This window comes from Nannospalax galili, unplaced genomic scaffold (assembly GCF_000622305.1).
Source record: "Nannospalax galili isolate Female #2095 unplaced genomic scaffold, S.galili_v1.0 scaffold304, whole genome shotgun sequence".
In the NCBI taxonomy this organism is placed as follows: Eukaryota; Metazoa; Chordata; class Mammalia; order Rodentia; family Spalacidae; genus Nannospalax; species Nannospalax galili.
In genome coordinates, this window is record NW_008352325.1 from 3,075,553 (window position 1) to 3,095,741 (window position 20,189).

At 41.7% G+C, this 20,189-nt stretch overlaps 1 protein-coding gene across 1 annotated transcript in view; it reads right to left on the bottom strand.

Annotated features, from left to right (window-relative positions):
* Abca13 (ATP binding cassette subfamily A member 13) overlaps positions 1-20,189 on the bottom strand; it is a 449,044-nt gene that overhangs the window by 133,309 nt on the left and 295,546 nt on the right. Inside the window, exon 47 of the mRNA XM_017802262.2 lies at positions 15,679-15,790. Coding sequence (XP_017657751.1) covers positions 15,679-15,790 — 112 coding nt within the window. The remainder of the gene's footprint in view (positions 1-15,678; positions 15,791-20,189) is intronic.

Sequence of the window (20,189 nt, forward strand, 5' to 3'; positions counted from 1 at the left end):
GAGCAAGTCTGTAAGCTGTACTTCTCCATCACTTCTGTTTTAATTCCTGTCTGACCTTCTGCTCTGACTTCGCTCAATGATGGATTCTGACCTGGAAATGGTAAGTCAAATAAACCCTATCCTCCCCAAAGGCGTTTTTGGTCTTGGTGCTTATCATAGCGACAGAAAGAAAACCACAACATCCATCTAGCTGGACTTGTCTCTTCATATAGGCTTGACTAGAAGACTCCTCTGGGCTCCGTCTTCATCCCATCTCTTCACAACGGGTGTTCAAGTTTTCAAGCTCTGTGACTTTCACTTCACCTCACACAGTGTCACAGTGCTCACGCTCACCTGCATCCTGTCTGGGTGGCCCTAACTCACATCATCTCTAAGTCCACCTCTTCCCAAGCTCAGAGTGTACTCCAGCCCTAACAACCTCGAGACTATCCAACAGATAAAGAGAAAAAGAAAGAGAGACAAAGATAGAGAACAGCACATTCATATCCTTACCTAGACACAGGTTCTCATTAAAATAAAGTTCAAACTTCTCCCACTGATCCCATTTGAAAAAGGGGATTTCTGTCGTCTTCCTTAACCCTCTCTACTGGTGCATTTTACTTTTTCCTTCAACTTCCTTGTCCAGGCCACACTGACATCTCATTCCAATTTCAGTTCTATTTCAGAAATTAATTTCCTTGTTTGAAATCATTATTGCATTGTCCTGATTTATCAAAGTATAATTGACAAATAAAAAGTATCTGAAGCTCATCCCTGGCTTAGCCTGGCTTCATTTAGGAATTTTCAATGTACCCAGTAGAAATCATACTTCGAGTTTGAATTTTAGTCTCTTCTGGCTGAGGACATTTGGTACCACGCTCTGATGATACTAGCCAGCTGTAGTGTCGAGCAGCAGCTCCAGGTCAGCCACATGATCCATCCTCCACAACCCTGAATTGTAAAATACTGATCTTTAGCCCATTAGTTGTATTATATGAATTTCTCACTTGCAATATTTTCAACTTATAATGAGTTTAGCAGGTCATAATTCCATCATTAAGTCCAGCTGAGTCTGTGTTTAAGGCCTTCAGTATCACTTTTAATATGTATATACAACGTGAATGATTACCACAGTGAAGCTAATTAGCATATTCATCATTCCTTTTACAGTGTTGATGGGAATGCAAATTAGTGTAACCATTATGAAAAGCAGTAAAAAGAGGTGCTTCAAAAACTTAAAACTAGAATTACCATGCGATGCAAGAGTACTATCAAACGATTGGTGAGTTATAGCCAAAGGATCCAAAATCATATTGACAAGACACCTGCACACCATGTTCACCCATATGTTATTTTCAATGACCAAGATAGGCCTACAGTCCTAGTGTCTCCAGACAGATGCACTAAATGTGATGTTTATGGACATATATATACATATTATATATATATATATGTGTGTGTGTGTGTGTGTGTGTGTGTATCTACACACGTACATCTACATGTACTATAATATTCAGCCACTTTTTAAAGAAAAGGAAATCCTGCCCTTTGCAACAACATTCACAAAGTGAGTATAATATGCAAATTAAATAAGCCAGGTACAGAACACTAAATACTTCATGTGGAACTTTTAAAGTAAAACTAATAAAGCATTATGTGGGAAGGTGTTCATCAGGGGCCAGAGTTGGGGAGATGTTGCTGAAAGGGTACAAACCCTCATGTATGAGATGAATGAGTTCTGGGTCCTGACATACAGCATGGTGACTGGAGAAAATAATAAGGTATTGCTTACCTTAAATTCAGTAAGAGTAGATCATGTTTTTATCACACAAACTTACAAGAAGAGGTGAGATCAATTAGCAGAGGTAGGCAGATGAGTATGAGGAAGGGACAGACACTGCTCAGATATAAATCCCTACAGACTTGTGAGCAGAGAGAAGTAGCTGACGCCCAAAAGTAAACTATAGAAATTCCTTCTCCATGGATTCTACACTGACAGTGTCAACCACACATACATCGAAAACGTACAGGTAGGAAAAACTGCATCTGTGGTGAACATGCACAGGAATTTTCCTTTGTCATCACTCCCTAGATAATGTTCTGTGGGACCTGTTTGACAACATTTATATCGTATTGGGTATTTTCTATTATCATGAGATGATTCAAAGTGGATGTGGGGATGTGTCTGTGTTACAGTCCAGAACTACACTTAAGTCATTTTAAGTAAGGGATTCATACATCTGTGGATTTGGGCATCTGTTGGGGGCCTAGAACTAATCCTAAAGATACCTAGGGACAACTGTACAAACTTAAACTGTGGTCATGTGTGATGTGCTATTTGTACATACTCTACTGCTTTTTTTTAATAAATTCTTGCAGAGCACGTCTGTCATACCGGTATCATCATGACCATTTGAGAAGAGGCACTTAAAGCACAGGAACTCCAGCAGCCCTCCAGAGTCCCACAGCTGGCTATGACATGTTGGTTCAAGCCTAGAGCTGCAGATGCTACAACCCATTTTCTCAACAGCACACATTTCTGATCTCCCAAAGACCATGTCTATATGACAAGAAGGAGGCAGGCTAGAGGTCAAGTGCCTCTGCTCTGCACATTCTGCAGAAAAAGTTGCAAATGTTTCTGTAGATAGTACAGTAAATTTTAATCTACCAAGATTGGATCTGTATTTGATCAGCTTCCATACAGTATGCATTGCTTTGAAATAAATTAAAGAAACATTCCTGTTCGCCCATTAGGAGATCTTAATAGCCCTGGAAGGTGGCCCTTGCTCTTTGCACAGGCCAGGAAGCACTCAGGGAACTTTCAATGCCCATCACTATAAAAAGCTACAGGAAGGAATCTGAATGTCTTCAACAAAAACAAATGAGCAGGCATTGAGGAGATGCTTGCTTCACGTGGTCTAACCTTTACACAATACACATAGTACTGACACACCACATGGTACCCACGAATAACATAATATGCTATCATGGGTCAATTTTTAAATTAATTTCAACTTAATAAATGAATATAGACTACCGTTTGGTTCTGTCTCACTTTATAGACATTGCTATGCATTCACCATGGAGCTGAGATATTCTCTTTAAAACACGTCAGGATACAGAGAAAGACTGGACTTCAGGGTTTACAACAGAATACCCTGGCATTGCTGCGTAGTTAGGTTGGGTGTTTGTCACCAGCTTTTGTAAGACATAATCAGCTCATGTGGGAGAAAAACATTCTGCCATGTTCTAATGTGGGTATGAAAATCTGGGCACTGGGCACTAGCTGTGTTTCATCAAGGGCTAAGCGGAGATTTGATAACCACTCCTTCCCAGGCCACAGAATTCATCCAGAGGTGTCTCTGAGCCTGCTAGCAGGAACATTCTAACAGGGTGGACATGTGGGTCCTGAAGGTATCTCTACCAACCAGGGCAAAGGCTCTGTGGTAACTATGAAGTCACCAAGAGGTCTCTGGGGAGCTGGATGTGGAAGGAGGCTGGTGGCACTGAGGGAGCATGATGTCTAATGGTGGTTAAGTACACACACCTGAAGCTCGTGTGGTGTCTTGGTCTACGAACACTGAGTGAACTTTTCGTTTTTGCACAGCAGTTTGGCTCACTACCACATAATCGTTTTCAGAATCCTTTTTTTGTAGCACTTCTACAAAGTTAAACATACTTTTAAATTAAACTAACATTTTTCTAAACTGGTTATTAGATTTTATGTGTATTACCCCAAACGTGAAAGAGGTTTGAAATTATTTAAATAAATGATGTATGCAAATATCTTTCTCAAAAAAATAGAGGAGTGATGAATAAGAAAGGATAAGAAAGCACAGGAACAAGATGACTGCCCCCTCCCACTAGACCCTGGAGCCTGCACCAGCAAGTAGGTACACCCCATCTGAACAGCCCATTTCCCATGTTCTCACATACCTCACAAACTCCTTCCACAGGTCCAAGGAGAGTTGAGAACCTGTTCCAGTATGGACAGTCAGGTTCAGTGTGACTATTCCTGGGGTGGGGTCTGCTGTAGAGAAAGTGCAGCCAAGGAACTGGGAGAACAGGTGGAGGCAGGTGGGCGATGCAGGGAGGGGAGTGAAGGCACACAGACTTTCTCCTGACTGATCTGAGGTCAAGTATAATTGGAAGCAGAGTGAGACATACAACCCCAGTTTTCTGAATCTCCATTTAATCCTTTTTCTGTGAGGCCAGAAAAATCATTTACAGCCTTTGATGTCTTCAGAGTGAAAACCACATTATTGCAAGGAACAATCCCTGTAATTGGGGTATTATTTTCTTTGTATCCTGTCACTCAGTACTCTATTTAGGTAACAATGGCACTGTGAGAGAGTGCTGGGCTGCTGCTGAGGCTAACAGGGCCAAGGGAATTAAAGAAAAGGGCCGGGGTTTCAGCGTAGCAGTGCTGGGTGCTCTCATCTCTTGCCAACATAGCTTCAAAGCTTTTCAAGATGACGTTTCAGAATGTACATTTCGAGAACACTTGAATCATTTTCCCTTGATTTTTCTTATCATTTATATTCTCATTTTCCCTTCTAAGAATTGGCCCACAGTAATGCATAAATGTATAAAATTAGCTTTCTCATTTAGCATTCTCATTATGGTTGCATCTGTTATAGTTTCTAGTTTGTATATTTGTCACTGTATAGTCATTTATTAAAACGCACATCTGTGCCTTTGTCCTGGATCCACTCTGATCGACAGATTCTTAACAGGCCTACAATTCAAGTAGTCACTTCAGGGTCCATTACTCTTATGAATGTATATCTTTGGAAGTATTAATGCCCAGATGGCTGTAAACATCTGCATCAAAACTTGCATGAACATCAATATGTGTGAAAAACTTGGTGTTCCTTTAATTTACAGCTCCTTAAACTGAGGCTCACAACTCTATATGGGGTCCTGTAACTGAATTGGGGGTCATATAAAATTTGGCAAAGGTAAAAATATTTCTGAACATGCAATGGCCAAAAATTAATTAATTCAAAATCGAGCATAATGAATCAGATGCTCTGGCAGCCCCTATGCATGTTGCATCATATATGTCTTAAGTTTCATTTCTGTTACTGTGATAAACTATCCTGAAAAAGCAATTTAGGGGAGCAAGGGCTTATTTTAGTTGCAGTTCCTGGTTACCGTCCATCATGTGGGGAAGTCATTGCTGGCAGCAGGAACTTAAAGCACCTGGGCACATCGTATCCACAGTCAGGAGCAAGGAGTGAATGATGCGTGTTTGCACTCAGTTTGCCTTCTCCACTCTCTCACTCCATGCCTAGGGAAGGGGGCCACCCACACTGAGTAGTTCCTCCCATATCAATTATTGTACTCAAGATAATTGTCCAGGGGCTGGAGAGATGGCTCAGTGTTAAAAGCACTGGCTTCTCTCGCAGAGGACCCAAGTTGTGTAAGCATCCACAGGGTGGCTACAGTTCCAGGGGATCCAACGTGTTCTTCTGCTCTCCATAGGCAATGTGTGCACATGGTGCAATTGCATACATGTAGGCAAAACACTCATACAAACAAAATAAAATTTATAAAACATAATTCCCTACTGACTCACTCCTAGCCCAACCCGATCTAGAAAATTTATACTTTTTACCCAAGTGATTCTAGATTATGTCAAGTTAGCAGTTAAGACTGACCATCACAGCATGACTTCACTGTAGCCTTGGTTTTGCACACACGGTTTGCACACTTTGGCCTGTGTGTGGCATCACAACACACAAACCCAACAACACTGCCTGAAACACCTTGGCTCAGATTGGAGACTACTGTAAGTTATTAATAACACAGTGTTTTATTGCATATACAACATTATCTCTCTTCTTACAGAAATACAAAGATGTAACTATGAAAAACAAACACTTTTAGTATTTTCTTATCGTCATTACTCATCATGTAAGTATCAAGCTGGTATGTCTCTGGACTGTATTGTGTTGGAATGTTTGATTTTAAAATTGACTGAGGGTTGCTGACTTGAGTTTTAATTAAAAGTGTTAAATTTTGACTTGTGATTAGGACATAATTTCCAACAGTTTTTGAAATATCTCTAAGCATACGTCTGTCATTTTATACTATATATCTATGCGAAGTGGCATTCTCAGCATTGATGATTATAAAATCAAAATATTGATCAAGCATAAAAACTGTCGAAGATGCTCTGTATTTTGCAGTATCAAATATTCAGCTAAGATTTAAAAGAGACAGCACTTTGATCTCATTATGAGGTTTTAATACACTATAAAATCATAGGTGTACCAAAGAATCATTTTAAAATATTTTTATCACTTATTATCAATTAATGCTTGGTTTGTATACCTACCAAAGGTTAGGTGAATATTACACACAAAAAGGGGTCATATTGGAAAAAGTTTAAGAAGCCTTGTGTTGAATCACCGGAGTAAGACATGGAAGAATTAGAATGTTGACTCAGTCAGATGCAACTAAGCCTCAACATGGCAGTGTAGGTGCTTTTTCTAAATGGCATTTGGATGCTCTCTCCTTCTATTTACCCACTTAATCTCTCCAAAAAATGTTGTGTGCATTTTTCTCAATATAAAAGTCAATTAGTGCCATTATGAATTGAAGCAATAGAGCCTGCCACAAAGAGATCTTGAATTTCAAAGTAGAGAAGGCATATACAGCACGCACTCTCACACACACACACACACACACACACACACACACACACACAAATAAAAAGGATTAACAAAGTTAAATTGTATCATATTCCAATCCGAAACAATTTAGCAATCACTCTTCCTTGTTGATACTGTTTCTTTTCAGGAATTTCTCTTGACATACCCATTATCATTGAATTCGGGTTTGTGGGGTATGCCTTCACTTTCATGAATCATTCTTGACATTTCATCTAATATTTTTGTACACGTAAGACATGCATCATGGGCACCCTTCACTGGAACCAATGCTCACTTAAGTTTTCTTTCTCCTGTGGATTCGGTGCTCCTGTGATCTCCCTTTGGGCTAATAATTTAAATATCTGCTTGAGCAATATGTCTACAATGTAATTTTTGCATCCCTTTCTATATGAGGATGTCCCTGGAGCCTGTCCATGTTATGAGCAACATCTTCCCAGGTACCGAATTTGAGATGAACCTCTTTTTCTCTCCATATTCCACAAGCAATATTCCATTAGCTAGTGGCTTTTGATATTTTGAGTAAAAGCCAAGGACCACATTCTAGGTCCTCCAAGATGGAAGAGTCCCATAACTTCTAGGTTCTCCCTCATACAACCAAACACCCAGTGACATAACGCAAGCATGCATGTGAGGAAATTCACATGTGCTAAGCATGTGGGTCTCCTGGAGACTGAAAGACTTAAGGTTAACTACATGGTGGTTTATTCTTTGAGTGCAGTCATCACACATGTATGTAGATTGTATGTAGACAAAGCCCCCAAATGAGACTCAAATGACCAGCACAGAGAGAACCTGGGAAGATGGCCTGACAGAAGGAAAACTTTTTATCAATGCCTGATATGATAAATATTTGAGGTGAGGGACATACTAATGACTTGGACTTGACTATTACACAACATGTACATGAGTCACATCATATTGATCCTCATATATGTGTACAATAATTACATGCTAAACATATACAAAAGAAAAGTGAGCATATGAGAGGGAAGCGCCCTTTCTGGATGGAGGACAGTCTTTTCCTGGACTCCAAGTGACTGTCTACATGGTCCTAACTAAGGAGAGGAATATTGATTCTCCTGCACATTTGAGCTTTCATCTATTCCCTATGTCTATGATCAAAATGTGAATTAGCTGGGAAGTGTCACAGATCATCCTGGTGTTTACCAAACTTGGCTGTACATTAGAGTCATCAAGATGTCAAAAGCCCCTGAACTCAAGACTTGCCCCACACAAGAACCAGATTCGCTTTGACACTGTAACAGCATGAGTAGATTCTAAGTGCAGAAGGTTCCAGCACACAGCTCATTTGCCACTGTGGACAGAGTCACCATGTGACCATGTCAGAATTACATATTATGGACAATGTTCCTAGACTTGTGACAGATTTGGATACGGAAGAAGTTTAGCTCCAACGCTTCCAACTGCAGTTGCTATCACGATCACCACCCCAGAGTAAAAATAACAAAATCAAATCAAATCACCCAGTCCTTTTTCATGCATATTCTGCCTTCCAAAAGGAAAAAAAAAAAAGACATCTCTTATCTACATGGGGGTTATTGTTTAATCCTGCTTTGACTCATTCTTTCATTTGATTTAAGCAGATTTTTTCTTTCGTTCATTCTTCTGTATCTTTTGTTAATTTCAATGCAATAAATTTATATCAGTTTTAAAAGTCTTAATAATAAGAAACAACAAGTATTTATTTTAATGCAGATTTACCATCATCATAAAATATAATCATAGCAATAGCGAATACCCCGTAATAAGGTGCCAAGCCTCATTTATTTCAAAAAGAATTTCATTGAAATCTTTTTACAGTTAGACTTTAGGAACCACAAATACCCACAGTATAAAAATTTTATGTTAAATAATAAACAAATGCGTAAACAAATAATGGCATTGCACAGTGCTTGCTGGTTTCATGGCCAATGTAATGAGTGGAAAATGTTTGTGATGATATGTCAATGTTTGCTGAAACTGGATCTGTGGGTTGACTGTAGAAGCTAATGTCTACGGGGGAGAGAGAGATGAAGCCATTTCTTCATTCTGCAAGGTGGCAAGGATCCCAATGGAGTTCAGTGACCCCTGAGCCGGGCCCTGGGAGTTAAGCAGAAATAAACAGCCTTCTGCTGAGCTGCTGGGCAGTGACAGAGGAACCCTGAGCAAGGGCCCTCAGGGACAGAGTCATTGGGCACAAAAGCTGGATGATGACAAGCCAGAAGAGAAGGTTGTGAAAAGAGAGGAGCAGAGATCTCAGGCTGGATGCAGCACTTCATCTTGAATGCATATGAAAGGCACTGAAAGTTCTGAGTATTGGGCAAGGCCAATTTCAACATTTTAGAAACACTTTTCCCAACAAAATGGCAACATCTTGACTGCATTTTTATTGCTGAATCAAAATAAATGGAATTTTGACAGAAATACTTTCAGAAGCGAGAACCCAGAAAGGAGAAGGTATTTACACATGGTGCATGATGGAAGGGTAATGCGAGATAGCCTGAGACAGGTACACAGACTTCTATTTTTTTGTTGGTTTTCTTTTTCCATTATTTTACCCTAAGTATAGAATAAACAGACATCACTAGGAAGGAGCTAAAGAAAAGTGAGTGAACAGTCTATGAATATTTTAGTGAGATAAATTTCCAGGAAAATGGGACAGTGATTTGATGTCTAATAGGAGAGAGCAAGGACTCCTGGTATGTCTAGAGTTGGACCTTTGGCTGGGGAAGGGTTTGTGCATAGAAAGGAGTGCTGGGCCAGGCCTGGGATGGCATCCAAGTCACCACAAGGCATTGGAAATCATGCCTGCAAGCTCAGCACTTGAGAGGTAGAGGCAGGAGGATCAGGAGTTCAAGGTTATCCTCAACTACATAGAGAGTTCAAGGCAAGCCTGGGCTACATAAAATCTTGTGTCCAAAAACAATAATAAATAAATAACCTGAAACAAATTAACAGAGATGTAAAGACCTCACAGGGTGGTACCTTCCAGTCCAGCACTTGTGAGGTTGAAGCAGGAGGATGGGGAGTTCCATGCCAGCCTGGCTAAATCGTGGGACCCTATCTTAAAAGAGGGGGTGAAAGTCCCAGTGAATGCCATATCTTTAAAGATGCATTTCATGGGTGTCCTTGGAAAGATGGGAGACCATTGGGTATTGGGCATGGGCAGCCCACAAGGAGCCAGGAACAGATTGGTGGAACTATCCAGGTAAGAGAAGTTGGCACAGAGGACCAGGTGGGTAGTGATAAAAGCACTGAGAATATGCACCTGTGAGATTGCGAGGACAGACGGGGTGAGATTTGCTGACTGACTATGGAGTATTTAGGAAAAAGCAGAGTCAGCATCACAAGCTCAGTCTCAACTGACTTGTAGGCTCCCTTAGGACTCTGAAAAATACTGTGCTAACAAATGCTGACTTGAACAGAAAAGAGGAATAAAGTGTGTGGTGTAAACCTGTATTTCACATTCCTCTCATCTTTGTGGACCCCCAGATCCTTCTCACTAGGCTCCAAGTGGTACCTGCAAAACTCTCCTCATCCCTAGAAGTCCTGGAACCTGCTGGAGCAGAGCAGACCACCCCAACTGCACTAACACACAGGACGACCTACTCCGTCTTGGAAAATTCACTTTGAAAACCACAGCTGCCTCGCCTAGGCCGGTGCCCACGTTCCAATCCTTCATGAACTGGTTCCACTGAAATGAGCTATGAAAGTTAAACACTTTGAGTTTCCTGCTTCAAGTTAGGGACTCAGATAAGCTGTGAGGTTGAGAAAGGAGATCAACTTGGGTTCTAATGAACTAGTCTCCTTTAAGTATGAAGTCTTAAAAGTTCCTTCATGTCTAAGACAGAAATACCCACATCTGTAAGACACCCATCACAGGACTGTGACAGGAGCACTCTACTGTCCCTGCAGTCAATGGATCGGCTCCTGCTTTCAAGAGGCTCCTGAGCCATGCTGTGGAGCTGCTGGGGCTGAATCCATGGAGGAGACCCGGCCTCTGCTGTCAGCGTCTTCCTCCAGTTAATCTTTGGCTTCATTATAATATTAAGCCAGTAGTTGCAGCTCTGTCCATTTCCCACATGAACAGGCGAGCGGAAAGGGATGTGATAGAGAATTTTTGCTCAGAACCTTGCTAGTGGGAGTTCTTAACATTTTAATAATAACTCACAATGCACCCTCCTGTGGTGTTGTCTTCTGTATTCCCAATTTATTGCATAAAACTCCCTTTCCAGTGCTGAGTATATAAACAAGTCAAGAATTGAAACTTTGACGAAAAGAAACCAAATAAAACATCTTTAAAGGAATTTCCAGTAACAGAGAATCAATGTATTTTTTAAGCCCACTGTTTACAGCAGGTGCTTCTGAGGTAAACCTGGTTTGGATCTTGTGATTGCCTAAAAAGCAGAGCCCACATGACATGATCAATGCACAGCTGTGGTCCTGTCTGCAGCGCTCTGGTATCTCCCACCCTAAACACCTCGGGTGCTAGGCAACCTGATATGGTCCCTGGGCATGTAACAAACGCCCCCCCAACTGTGCTCACTCCTCTGTAGCAATCCTCAGCTCCCTAGCCTCAACCACTGTTCCCCACACAATCTGCCCCAGAGGCTATTGTCCACATGCCCCTTTCCCTCCCTCCTCAGTGACTCTGGTAGCTTCCATGTGTCCCCCAGTGGGTGACATGACTCCTTCCTTGGAACTGAAGTATAATAACCCACCTTTTCAATGACTATGTTCTGATCTTTTGGCCTCACCATACCTGAATAATATCAAAACCCATGTTTTGAGAAACCTTGTTAAACTTCGTTTGAAATTAAACATTTGTTTTAAAAAAATTAGCTGAGATCAGGTTGGCTATATGGCAAGACCTTAACTCAACCAGAAACACAGAGAGAGAGAGAGACAGAGGGAGACAGAGAGACAGAGACACAGAGACACAGATACAGAGAAAGAGATATCTCAAGGTTGATTATTAGCTCTGTGTGGTACAAATCCATAGTGTGGGGGTGCCTGTGGTCCTCGGGACTTTAATGCACACACGTCTCTACTAGCCAGGAGAGCCTTTCTCCTATTCCCCTGCACAGGAAGCTGCTTTTAAACACTTTCCCTGAGACTCTCACTGCTGCTTCCTCCAGTGCCTTAGCTGTTATGAACTCCACAGTCTGCAGTCTTCTGCCCCAGGCATCTGCCAGCCTGCAGGCCCTCCGTGACTTTAACAGGACTCACCCACTGCTTTCCGGCTTCTTCTGGCCTGACATCTGAACATCTTTTGCTGTCAGAACCCCATGCATATAACCCAGAGACCAACATGACACAGAGACCAAATCTGCAGTTTGAGATACCTTAAAATAGACATCTTAGAATGCTGTCTGTGCTGTCTCCAGTTCACAAGACACTGGTGACTGAACCACCAATTCTCCAAAACCACAGCAGGTCACAGCAGGGATGGATGGGACTATACAAAGTAAAAATGGCATGCAAACCCCTACTGCTTCCTGACTGGATGTTTGCTTAGCTACTGCAGACCTTTGCTTCCCAGAGCTCTCAGGAAACTGTTCTAGCCAGGGTCTAGTTATTCCTATGATGCCCCTGGTGGAGTCATGGCCTGAAACTTTCTAACCTAGCATCTTGATGATGACTAAGCCTTGGTTTCACTGTAAAATGGTTCCATGAAGTGGGAGAGAAGCTCCCACAGTGTAAAACATTTGCACCCACCATCTCCAATGAGCCCCAGGAAGTGGTGGCCACTCCACTCCTTACACATATGCCAACAGAGGAAGAAAGGGAGTTGACCGGCAGCACCCAGCACCACCTGAGGTTAATGGCACAAGGATGTGCCATAGTGGGAAGCTCCTCAGAGGTACAGGAAGGGTCTGGACCTCTGAGGAGAAGAGAATACAGGCAGGAAAGGAGAGGGCAGGAAGGGGGCGGTGCCATAGCTAACTGTCCTTCAGGACACTAACCGTGGACAGAAGATGACAGCCCACGGTCCTGACCTGTTTGCTGGCTTGCAGATCCTCATCTAGCCTCAGGTTGCTTTCTGACATGGTATATCCTATTCACTTTTGTTAAAATATACACGGTGTATATTTTTCAGGGCTTACTTTCGCCCAGTTTTCAGTGGCATGTATAGCTACTTTCTAATACAACTTGTGAAGAGGAGGTTTAAATGGAATGTAGACTGTTTCTGCTTTTTAAATTTTTTATTGAATTTTTTAAAATTTTCATTCATGTATACATAAAATGAACACATCTCTCAACTATCACCAGAGACATTTCCTTATGCAGTGCATGATGATTAACATAGAAACCCACAACTGGCCAATGTGCACAGAGCAAGAGGATGCAGAGTGCTCATCCCTGAATAGATTTATTTTTAAAGCAAAGCACTACACTTAAAATAATTTCTTAGTATTACATTGTTCCTCCACTTTACAAAGTAGTTAAAGGCTAAGTTATACTTCTTGCATTCCACAGGATCAGCCCCTCTCCATAGGCCTGAGATGTCTGGTTTCCCTGGCTCATGTAGTTGGGGGTGCAGTTCTCTAGGTTTCTTCCTCTGGTCATTGAGTCAGTACCATGAAGCAGGTGTGCTGAGAGCCAGAGACGCTCAAGCACAAGCCAGTCAGCCCCCAGTCTCCTCACTGAAACCTTAAGAGCACCTGATAGAATGCAGAAGTTCTCTCTCTCTCTCTCTCTCTCTCTCTCTCTCTCTCTCTCTCTCTCAGGCGGGCACTCGTTCACTCTCTGTGCATGGTGTGTGGGTGCCCCCCTCCATGAAGCAAAAGTTTATCTATCTTAACAACTCCATTGAATCTGCCCTCCAGGGGCCATTTCCCAAATCTGTCCCTGTTCTCCCTCTTCTTGGTGACTCTGGAATGCTTCATCACTTTCCGGCCTCTCTGCTTGGAATGTTGACATTGTCCCACCTCTCATCCCAGGGCTAGAGCATCAGCATTCTTTCCCCACTCTTCTGCCTACAGTCCCCTTCTCTTGCCACCTCTGACCCAAGCAGAACCTGCCTCACTCTCCATCTTTATCTGCCATGTTTAACCAGCAGTCAGGGCTAAAGTTACTTGTGACTGCTTTTGTGAACTCTTCTCTCCAGTCTTCTGAATCCTGTTGCAGTTTCACCTAGTCACATGGCAACTCTGGCCCCAGCAAACCAACTCCCCTTCTTGATGTCACCTCTTTGCTCTGGCACTTTTTCACAATATTAAAGTTTTGAAGTCAGTCATTCAAACGAAGAAGCACAGATTTCTATTTTAGCTCTTAAATCCTTCATTGTCCATATCCCTAGTGCCTCAAACTTTCTTCCATCTATGTGAATGTTAACATGTATTTTCCCCAGGTTCATGCTGGCCTTGGCTGAGGTGCCTTTACATTGTGTGCAATACCCTTCCTGTACATCATTTGGTGGTAGCCAGTCCTCTCCCATTCTTTTTAACATATTACTTTTATGAGGCTATCATCCTCAAATACTGGGAAAGGCTGTCTGTTGACTGACTAATAAGGTCCTTAACTTCCTGCCACATCAGTTACAAACAAGCAGAATTTGGCCTCAAACTATCCTTTCAGAGAGATCAACAATTACTTTCTAGATTTCAGTTTATGATGAGGAACTGGACTCTTTCTTGAAAGTCAAATGCACACTCCAATTTATCCTGTAGTGCTGACCTTTAGCACGGACTTAAACTAATGCCAACTATTCAGGGACCACTGCTACGCCCTTTGATGTAGCATGCTTATGAGATGGGACCTTTCAACTGGACATGGTAGGGAAGCAAATCTTGCTATTTGTAAGCCCAAAACTTGTCACAGCCCCTGAAGCAAGCGTGCTCAGTGCCATAGCTGGTGGCTTTTGAACATCCGTTTTCTAATCAGTAAAGGAGGCAAATACTGCCTATTTTATAAAATTTGACATGGGAATTAAGTGAGACCATGGATACTAAATTCTAATGGAATCCCTGGCATATTTTAGATCCTTAATAAATACTTTTCTGTCTCTGTTCACTACAGTTACATGCTTCTCCTGAACTTCTCTTAGCCATCATCTTTTTAATGTTTGATATAACCTGCTACCAATTAAAATACTTTTAGAGTGCTACAAAAGCAATTTATCTTATTAAAAGATTATAGAAGGCTGGATATATATGCAGTGGTAAAATAAAATAGTTGCTTTACATGTGCAAGGCCCTCCCAGAATTCCAAAAAAAAAAAAAAAATGTAAAAGGAAAAAAGATAAGAAAGGGATTGCAAACTTGAAGAGTGGGGTGAGGCCAGAGCAAAGCAAACGCCCATCAGCATCACTGCATCAGTCAGCGCATCACAGTCACTGCTCAACACTGACCTCTGTGTGAATTAATGCCTCAGCAAGTGCATACTGCGAATAAAGTATGATGCGTGTGGTCTGCTGTTGCTGACACTTCCTGGTTGTTCTCTTTTTAAAAAATGAGGCTGGATTAATTTGAAAAGTTATGACTTATCCTCTCAATGCTAGCAGATACATTCCCCTAAGCCCAGAAACCATCTCTAAATTCCAGAAATGGACCTGAGTCACTTACCAAAACAAGAAAGCACAGAGAAATGGTCAGTGATAAACACAGGTAACTAGTTAACGAGTTGAGGGTCCAACATAAATCGATTACAATGCTCACTTTCCCAGTGATAAGGCATCAAGGGAAGCTATATTCTCTCCTTCACAATCCATATAATAATAGCCTTAAAAAGTGAATTCTGCTTGCTTCTGTAAGATATTGAAACTGCGGAATAATTTTAGAAGCAAACTTTCAGGCCACCTTTGGCTCTCTTCTCACACACAAGGTCACAGTTTCAAGAAGGTTAGACATGTAATGAGAGAGGCAGAGAGAGCCCAGAATTTGGTGTTTTTGTGGTTACAAAGGCTAGTAGGTAACCGCCCATCTTTCTTCACTTTCCTGCTAAAACCTCTTCTTCATCTTTCACTTTAAAAAATGTTGTTTTAAAAGCAGTGGGTCACAATGCATTAAAATATTACCATATCGTCTCCAGGCTGCAGTCTCGGGGGGTAAGTGTTGCCACAGGATCAGGTTGTTGAGATGATTGAGATAGGACGGGAGAGAATGGAAACCCTTCTGATTGTACCACACCTGAAAAAGAAAGACCATTTAATGGCTGTTATGAAAGCAGCTCTTAAGTCTATTCTGAGGTAGAAATGTGTGTGTCAATTACCTCCAACAGCACCTGAACACAGGACTAGGAACAATGTTCCCTCAAGGCTGCCAGTGAGCAGCCAATTCCAGTCTGCTAATTTTATATTTATCTCAAGCATATAATTTACAGCTAAAAATAGATTAATTTCCCCCAGAACAAATGTGAATGTTTCTTTATAATTATAGTCTCTCAGGGTTTGGGAACCAAAGCCCATTATTTTTCTCTCTCTCTCAGTTGGTAAGCTAATGAAATTTGACCTGCAAATTAAAGGCATGGAAGATGATCAGAAAAAATGATTACTTTCAAATTAATAACTGCATGTGGAACATTGTTTCTCAAAATAAATTGATTTGAACATTTGCTGAGCATGGAGATTACTGTCATGTACCTCTGGAGATGAGAAAGGGGAAGGAGAAAAGAGAAAGACAACGTGATTAAAGTCAGGTACTAAGTAGCCTAAAAAGCATGGATCAAACCATAGTTAGCCAGATTCCAAAATAGCAATATGTCAATGAAAACCAAAATACATATGGTAAACCTATAAAGCTGGTGTCTTCAAGCAATAAAATGAATCAGCTAGTACATGCAAGTCTTTATTCAATGCTGTGGAGCAGGTTTCTGAAGACAAATGCTGTTTTGTAACAGATAATCAATCTACTTTGAAGAATGAGAGTAGCCCCAGAAAGTTAACCCTCACAGATGCCTATTCAAGTTTGCACAGATGATGCAAAGTTGAGAGCTAGACCTCAGTCAGCTGGCTTCCATCTCACTGTGACCAGTTGTATATCACAAGGACCTGAGTAGAAGCTATTCTGTTTCCAGGGACAGCTAAGTAAGTAATAAAACACTGGTCTTAGAGATACAGTACAACACAATAAAAACCCACAACACAAGTCAATATTCTCCAGGTCTTTCTTACCCTGCTTCATTAAGCAGTTCAGTAAACAGAATCCCTATCTCTTTCACATAACTAACTCCCATTTTCAAATCATTATTTAATTCATAAAGTCATCTTTTAAACTGCAAGGAGATAAAAGACAGCTTGAGAACTGCTAAGCACAGAAGACAGGACATTCTATAAATGTTCAAACTCTGCCTAAACAAAGAAGCATAGCATAACTGAGCCCTACTCCCAAATCCAAGGCAGTTAGATCCACAGCTCTGTAGGGCAGAATGAAGCCTGGGTTGTCACTGAAGTCAGCACTAAGCTAAAGGAATCTGGATTGTGCCGTATATGTCCACCTCTTTTCCCTAACAGACAGCTCCCTTACAATTCCATATTGTAACCCACTCACACGTATGCCCTCATAGGCACCAGTCATAATTCTTGAAATTATGGAAACCTAGGATTCTGTTAAAGTCAAGTAGAAACCCATGCACTGCCTATGAAAGTTGGAATCTCCAATTACCTACATCTATGACCTTGTTCCCCACTATCATGAGGTTCCTTTAAATGTTTAACTAATAGACAAAATGGTGAGAAAATGGGAGTCTTCACTCTGTATCAGGAATTTTCAAATTTTGTTCTATTTTTAGCCTGTTTGTTTCAATAACAGGCTAATTTTTTTTCAACTCACAACAATGATGTTCACAGTCAAGTAGAGGTGCGAATGGGGGAGTGGAGCTGGGGAGTCAGAAGGCTCAGCCCACCCCTGCACCTCACGCCTGGGCCCCCTGGGACCCTGGGCTCCCTGTGCCTCGCCCCTGGGCTCTGTGACTTCTGTACTAGATCACTGAAGGGCCCTGGATCCTCATCTCTGCTCCTCAGCCCTCTGCCATGCAACATTTTGCTCAGCCAATGACTTACTTTGAACCATAGAATGAGGCAAATAGAAGAAGTTTGAAAAAGCACATTTGTGTCCCTACATCCTTTCTGAGCCCCTGACATCACTGAGGGGACGGGGCTGGCTGCCTACTGGAAGAAGAGACACAAAACAGAACTGAGCACCCACTACCCACTACCCACATACACACAGTCTAGCGAGTTCTTATCATTTTATGTGTCCTCTGCATCCCTCTGAACATCAGCCAGGTCTTCTCATAGCAGAAACAGGCTCTGTCACCAGTTCTGCACCTCCTCCTAGCTCCTCGGTGTGATTGATCTAAACATCTGTCTGTGTAGATTCTGACTAGTGGCCACTTCCATATACAAAAAGTCAAGCAGATACAATCTATTCAGTTTACCTCACTGACCCTCAGACCACACATGGATAGCACAGATGCCCTATAGTGACCACCTCCTGATTACAACATGACATCCTGGAACCTGTGCAAGCCTGTTTTAAACCCAGCAATCAAAAGTCCTTGTAGGTGCTGGAGAGATGGCTCAGCAGTTAAGAGCACTGGTTGCTCATAGAGGACCCGGGTTCAGTTCTCAGCACTTGCCTGGCAGCTAACAACCATTCATAACACTAGTTCTGGGAGATGGGATGCCCCCTTTTGGCCTCCATGGGTATTATACAATACTGGTACACTTACATACATGCAGGCAAAACATACATACACTTAAAATAAAAATTAATTAATTGCTTAAACTCCTTCTAGCAAACCTGTTTGGATTATACTCTAGAACCAATAAAGGCATGGCTCATAGGTATCTGCCTGCCTCCTTATACCTTCCTGCTCCATAACCTCAGGGCATATAGCTTCGGGGTACACAGTGCCTCCACAAAGACCAGTAAATAATAAAATATGTATTTTAGTCTTGTGTTCCCCTAATCATTTGAATAGCATTCCAATGTAAAGATTCTGAATCAAAATGTTCACCATCCTCCCAGCTGAAGGCAACAGCCAGTCAACCACATGCTTGCTCACACCTGGCCAAGATCAGTCCAGTGTAACCTACCAGCAGCAGAACTTTGCAGACTCTGATCTAGATAAGTGACCACTGTTGAGGCCTCTGAGGCTTGGAATTCTTGTTATGCAGCATTCCTGTGGGAATAGATATGCTACCCTGCCTTTAGCACTGGCAGGAGTTCGATTGTAACAGAAACCAACAACACAGGGCACTTTTAAAATCAGCAAGTGGTTGACAAGAGACGCTTCAGAGGAATTTGGAAGTGGAAGGGAAAACATTCAGGAATGCTGGGGAAAGCAGAGAGATAGCTATTGTAGACCACTGATAAAACGTGAACATACTGTACAGTACAAGAATCACCTGTGGCATCTCTGAAGGGAAACAGAAACTGACTAATAAACCTGGGTTGGAGATTTCGAGGAAAAAGGCTTAAAGATAGAACTTCATAATGAAGATGAAGAGTGGTACCAAGGGGTCCTCTTAGGGGACAGACGGACCTAGTACTGAAGGGAGTGTGTTGCTCCCTAGTAGGCTGACATTCCCCAAACGCCAGTAAATAAGAATTCACTGAGTTTCAACAAGAACCAGAAAAGCAGCTTGTGGCCTATAATTACATAAACAGACAGCTTCAAGACTATGCAGAAAGCTGCAGCCGAGAGTCACCATCAGGCTGGACTGAAGGCCACTGCCAGAGCGCCCCACAATCCAGCTTCATGCAGTTCAGCTGAGAAGCTACACAGAGGCACATTTCATATATCTTCTGCACATGGAGCGCTGGAGGGAGATGGGATAGGAGGTATTTGCTAGGGAGTAGAGTTATAGGCCTTTGCAGCTAACGGACTGGGGAACATTCCCAGGAGGCAGAACCAGGGCCCAGCTGTAAAGCATCTTAATCGCCAGGGTACCAGGTATTGTTAAATAGCCCACAGCTGCCAAGTCCCACACTCATGGACTAAATGCTCCTGTACTGTGGACATTACTGAAGGTTTGTGGATTACTGACGGTTTGTGGCTGTCAACCCAAAATCATTTTTACAATAAAGGATTGAGTCGTAGAGTTTTAAGGAGTAGAATTTAAAATGTTCTTGAGCTCCTCTTTCAATTTCTCTGTAAAATGATCTTCATTTGAGAGTGGTTTTATTAATTCTTTAAGTAATTTTTTATAATGATCTTAAAATTTGCACTAAGGATTTTGCTTCCTTCAAATGAAAAGTTTTTCTTTCTCTTTTCTTTTTCCTCCAAAGTACTGTTTTCTTAAAATGAATGGTGCTCTGGGAATAGATATGGGATTTTCTTTCCCTGCTGGTCATAGCCAGAAAGAGATACTGTTCAGTAAGAGAAACGGGAAGTAATCTTTTAGAAACATATTACATTCCCTCCAAGAAAATTCATCTCAAGGACTGTGAGTAATGGTTCCACAGAAAAGTAACTACGCACAGTAAGACCAAAAAAAAAAAAAAAAAAAAAAGAAATCCAACATGAATATTCAGCTGTGTAAAACTCTCAGGCAGAAGGGAATGTTGAAGAGAGAGCAATGTG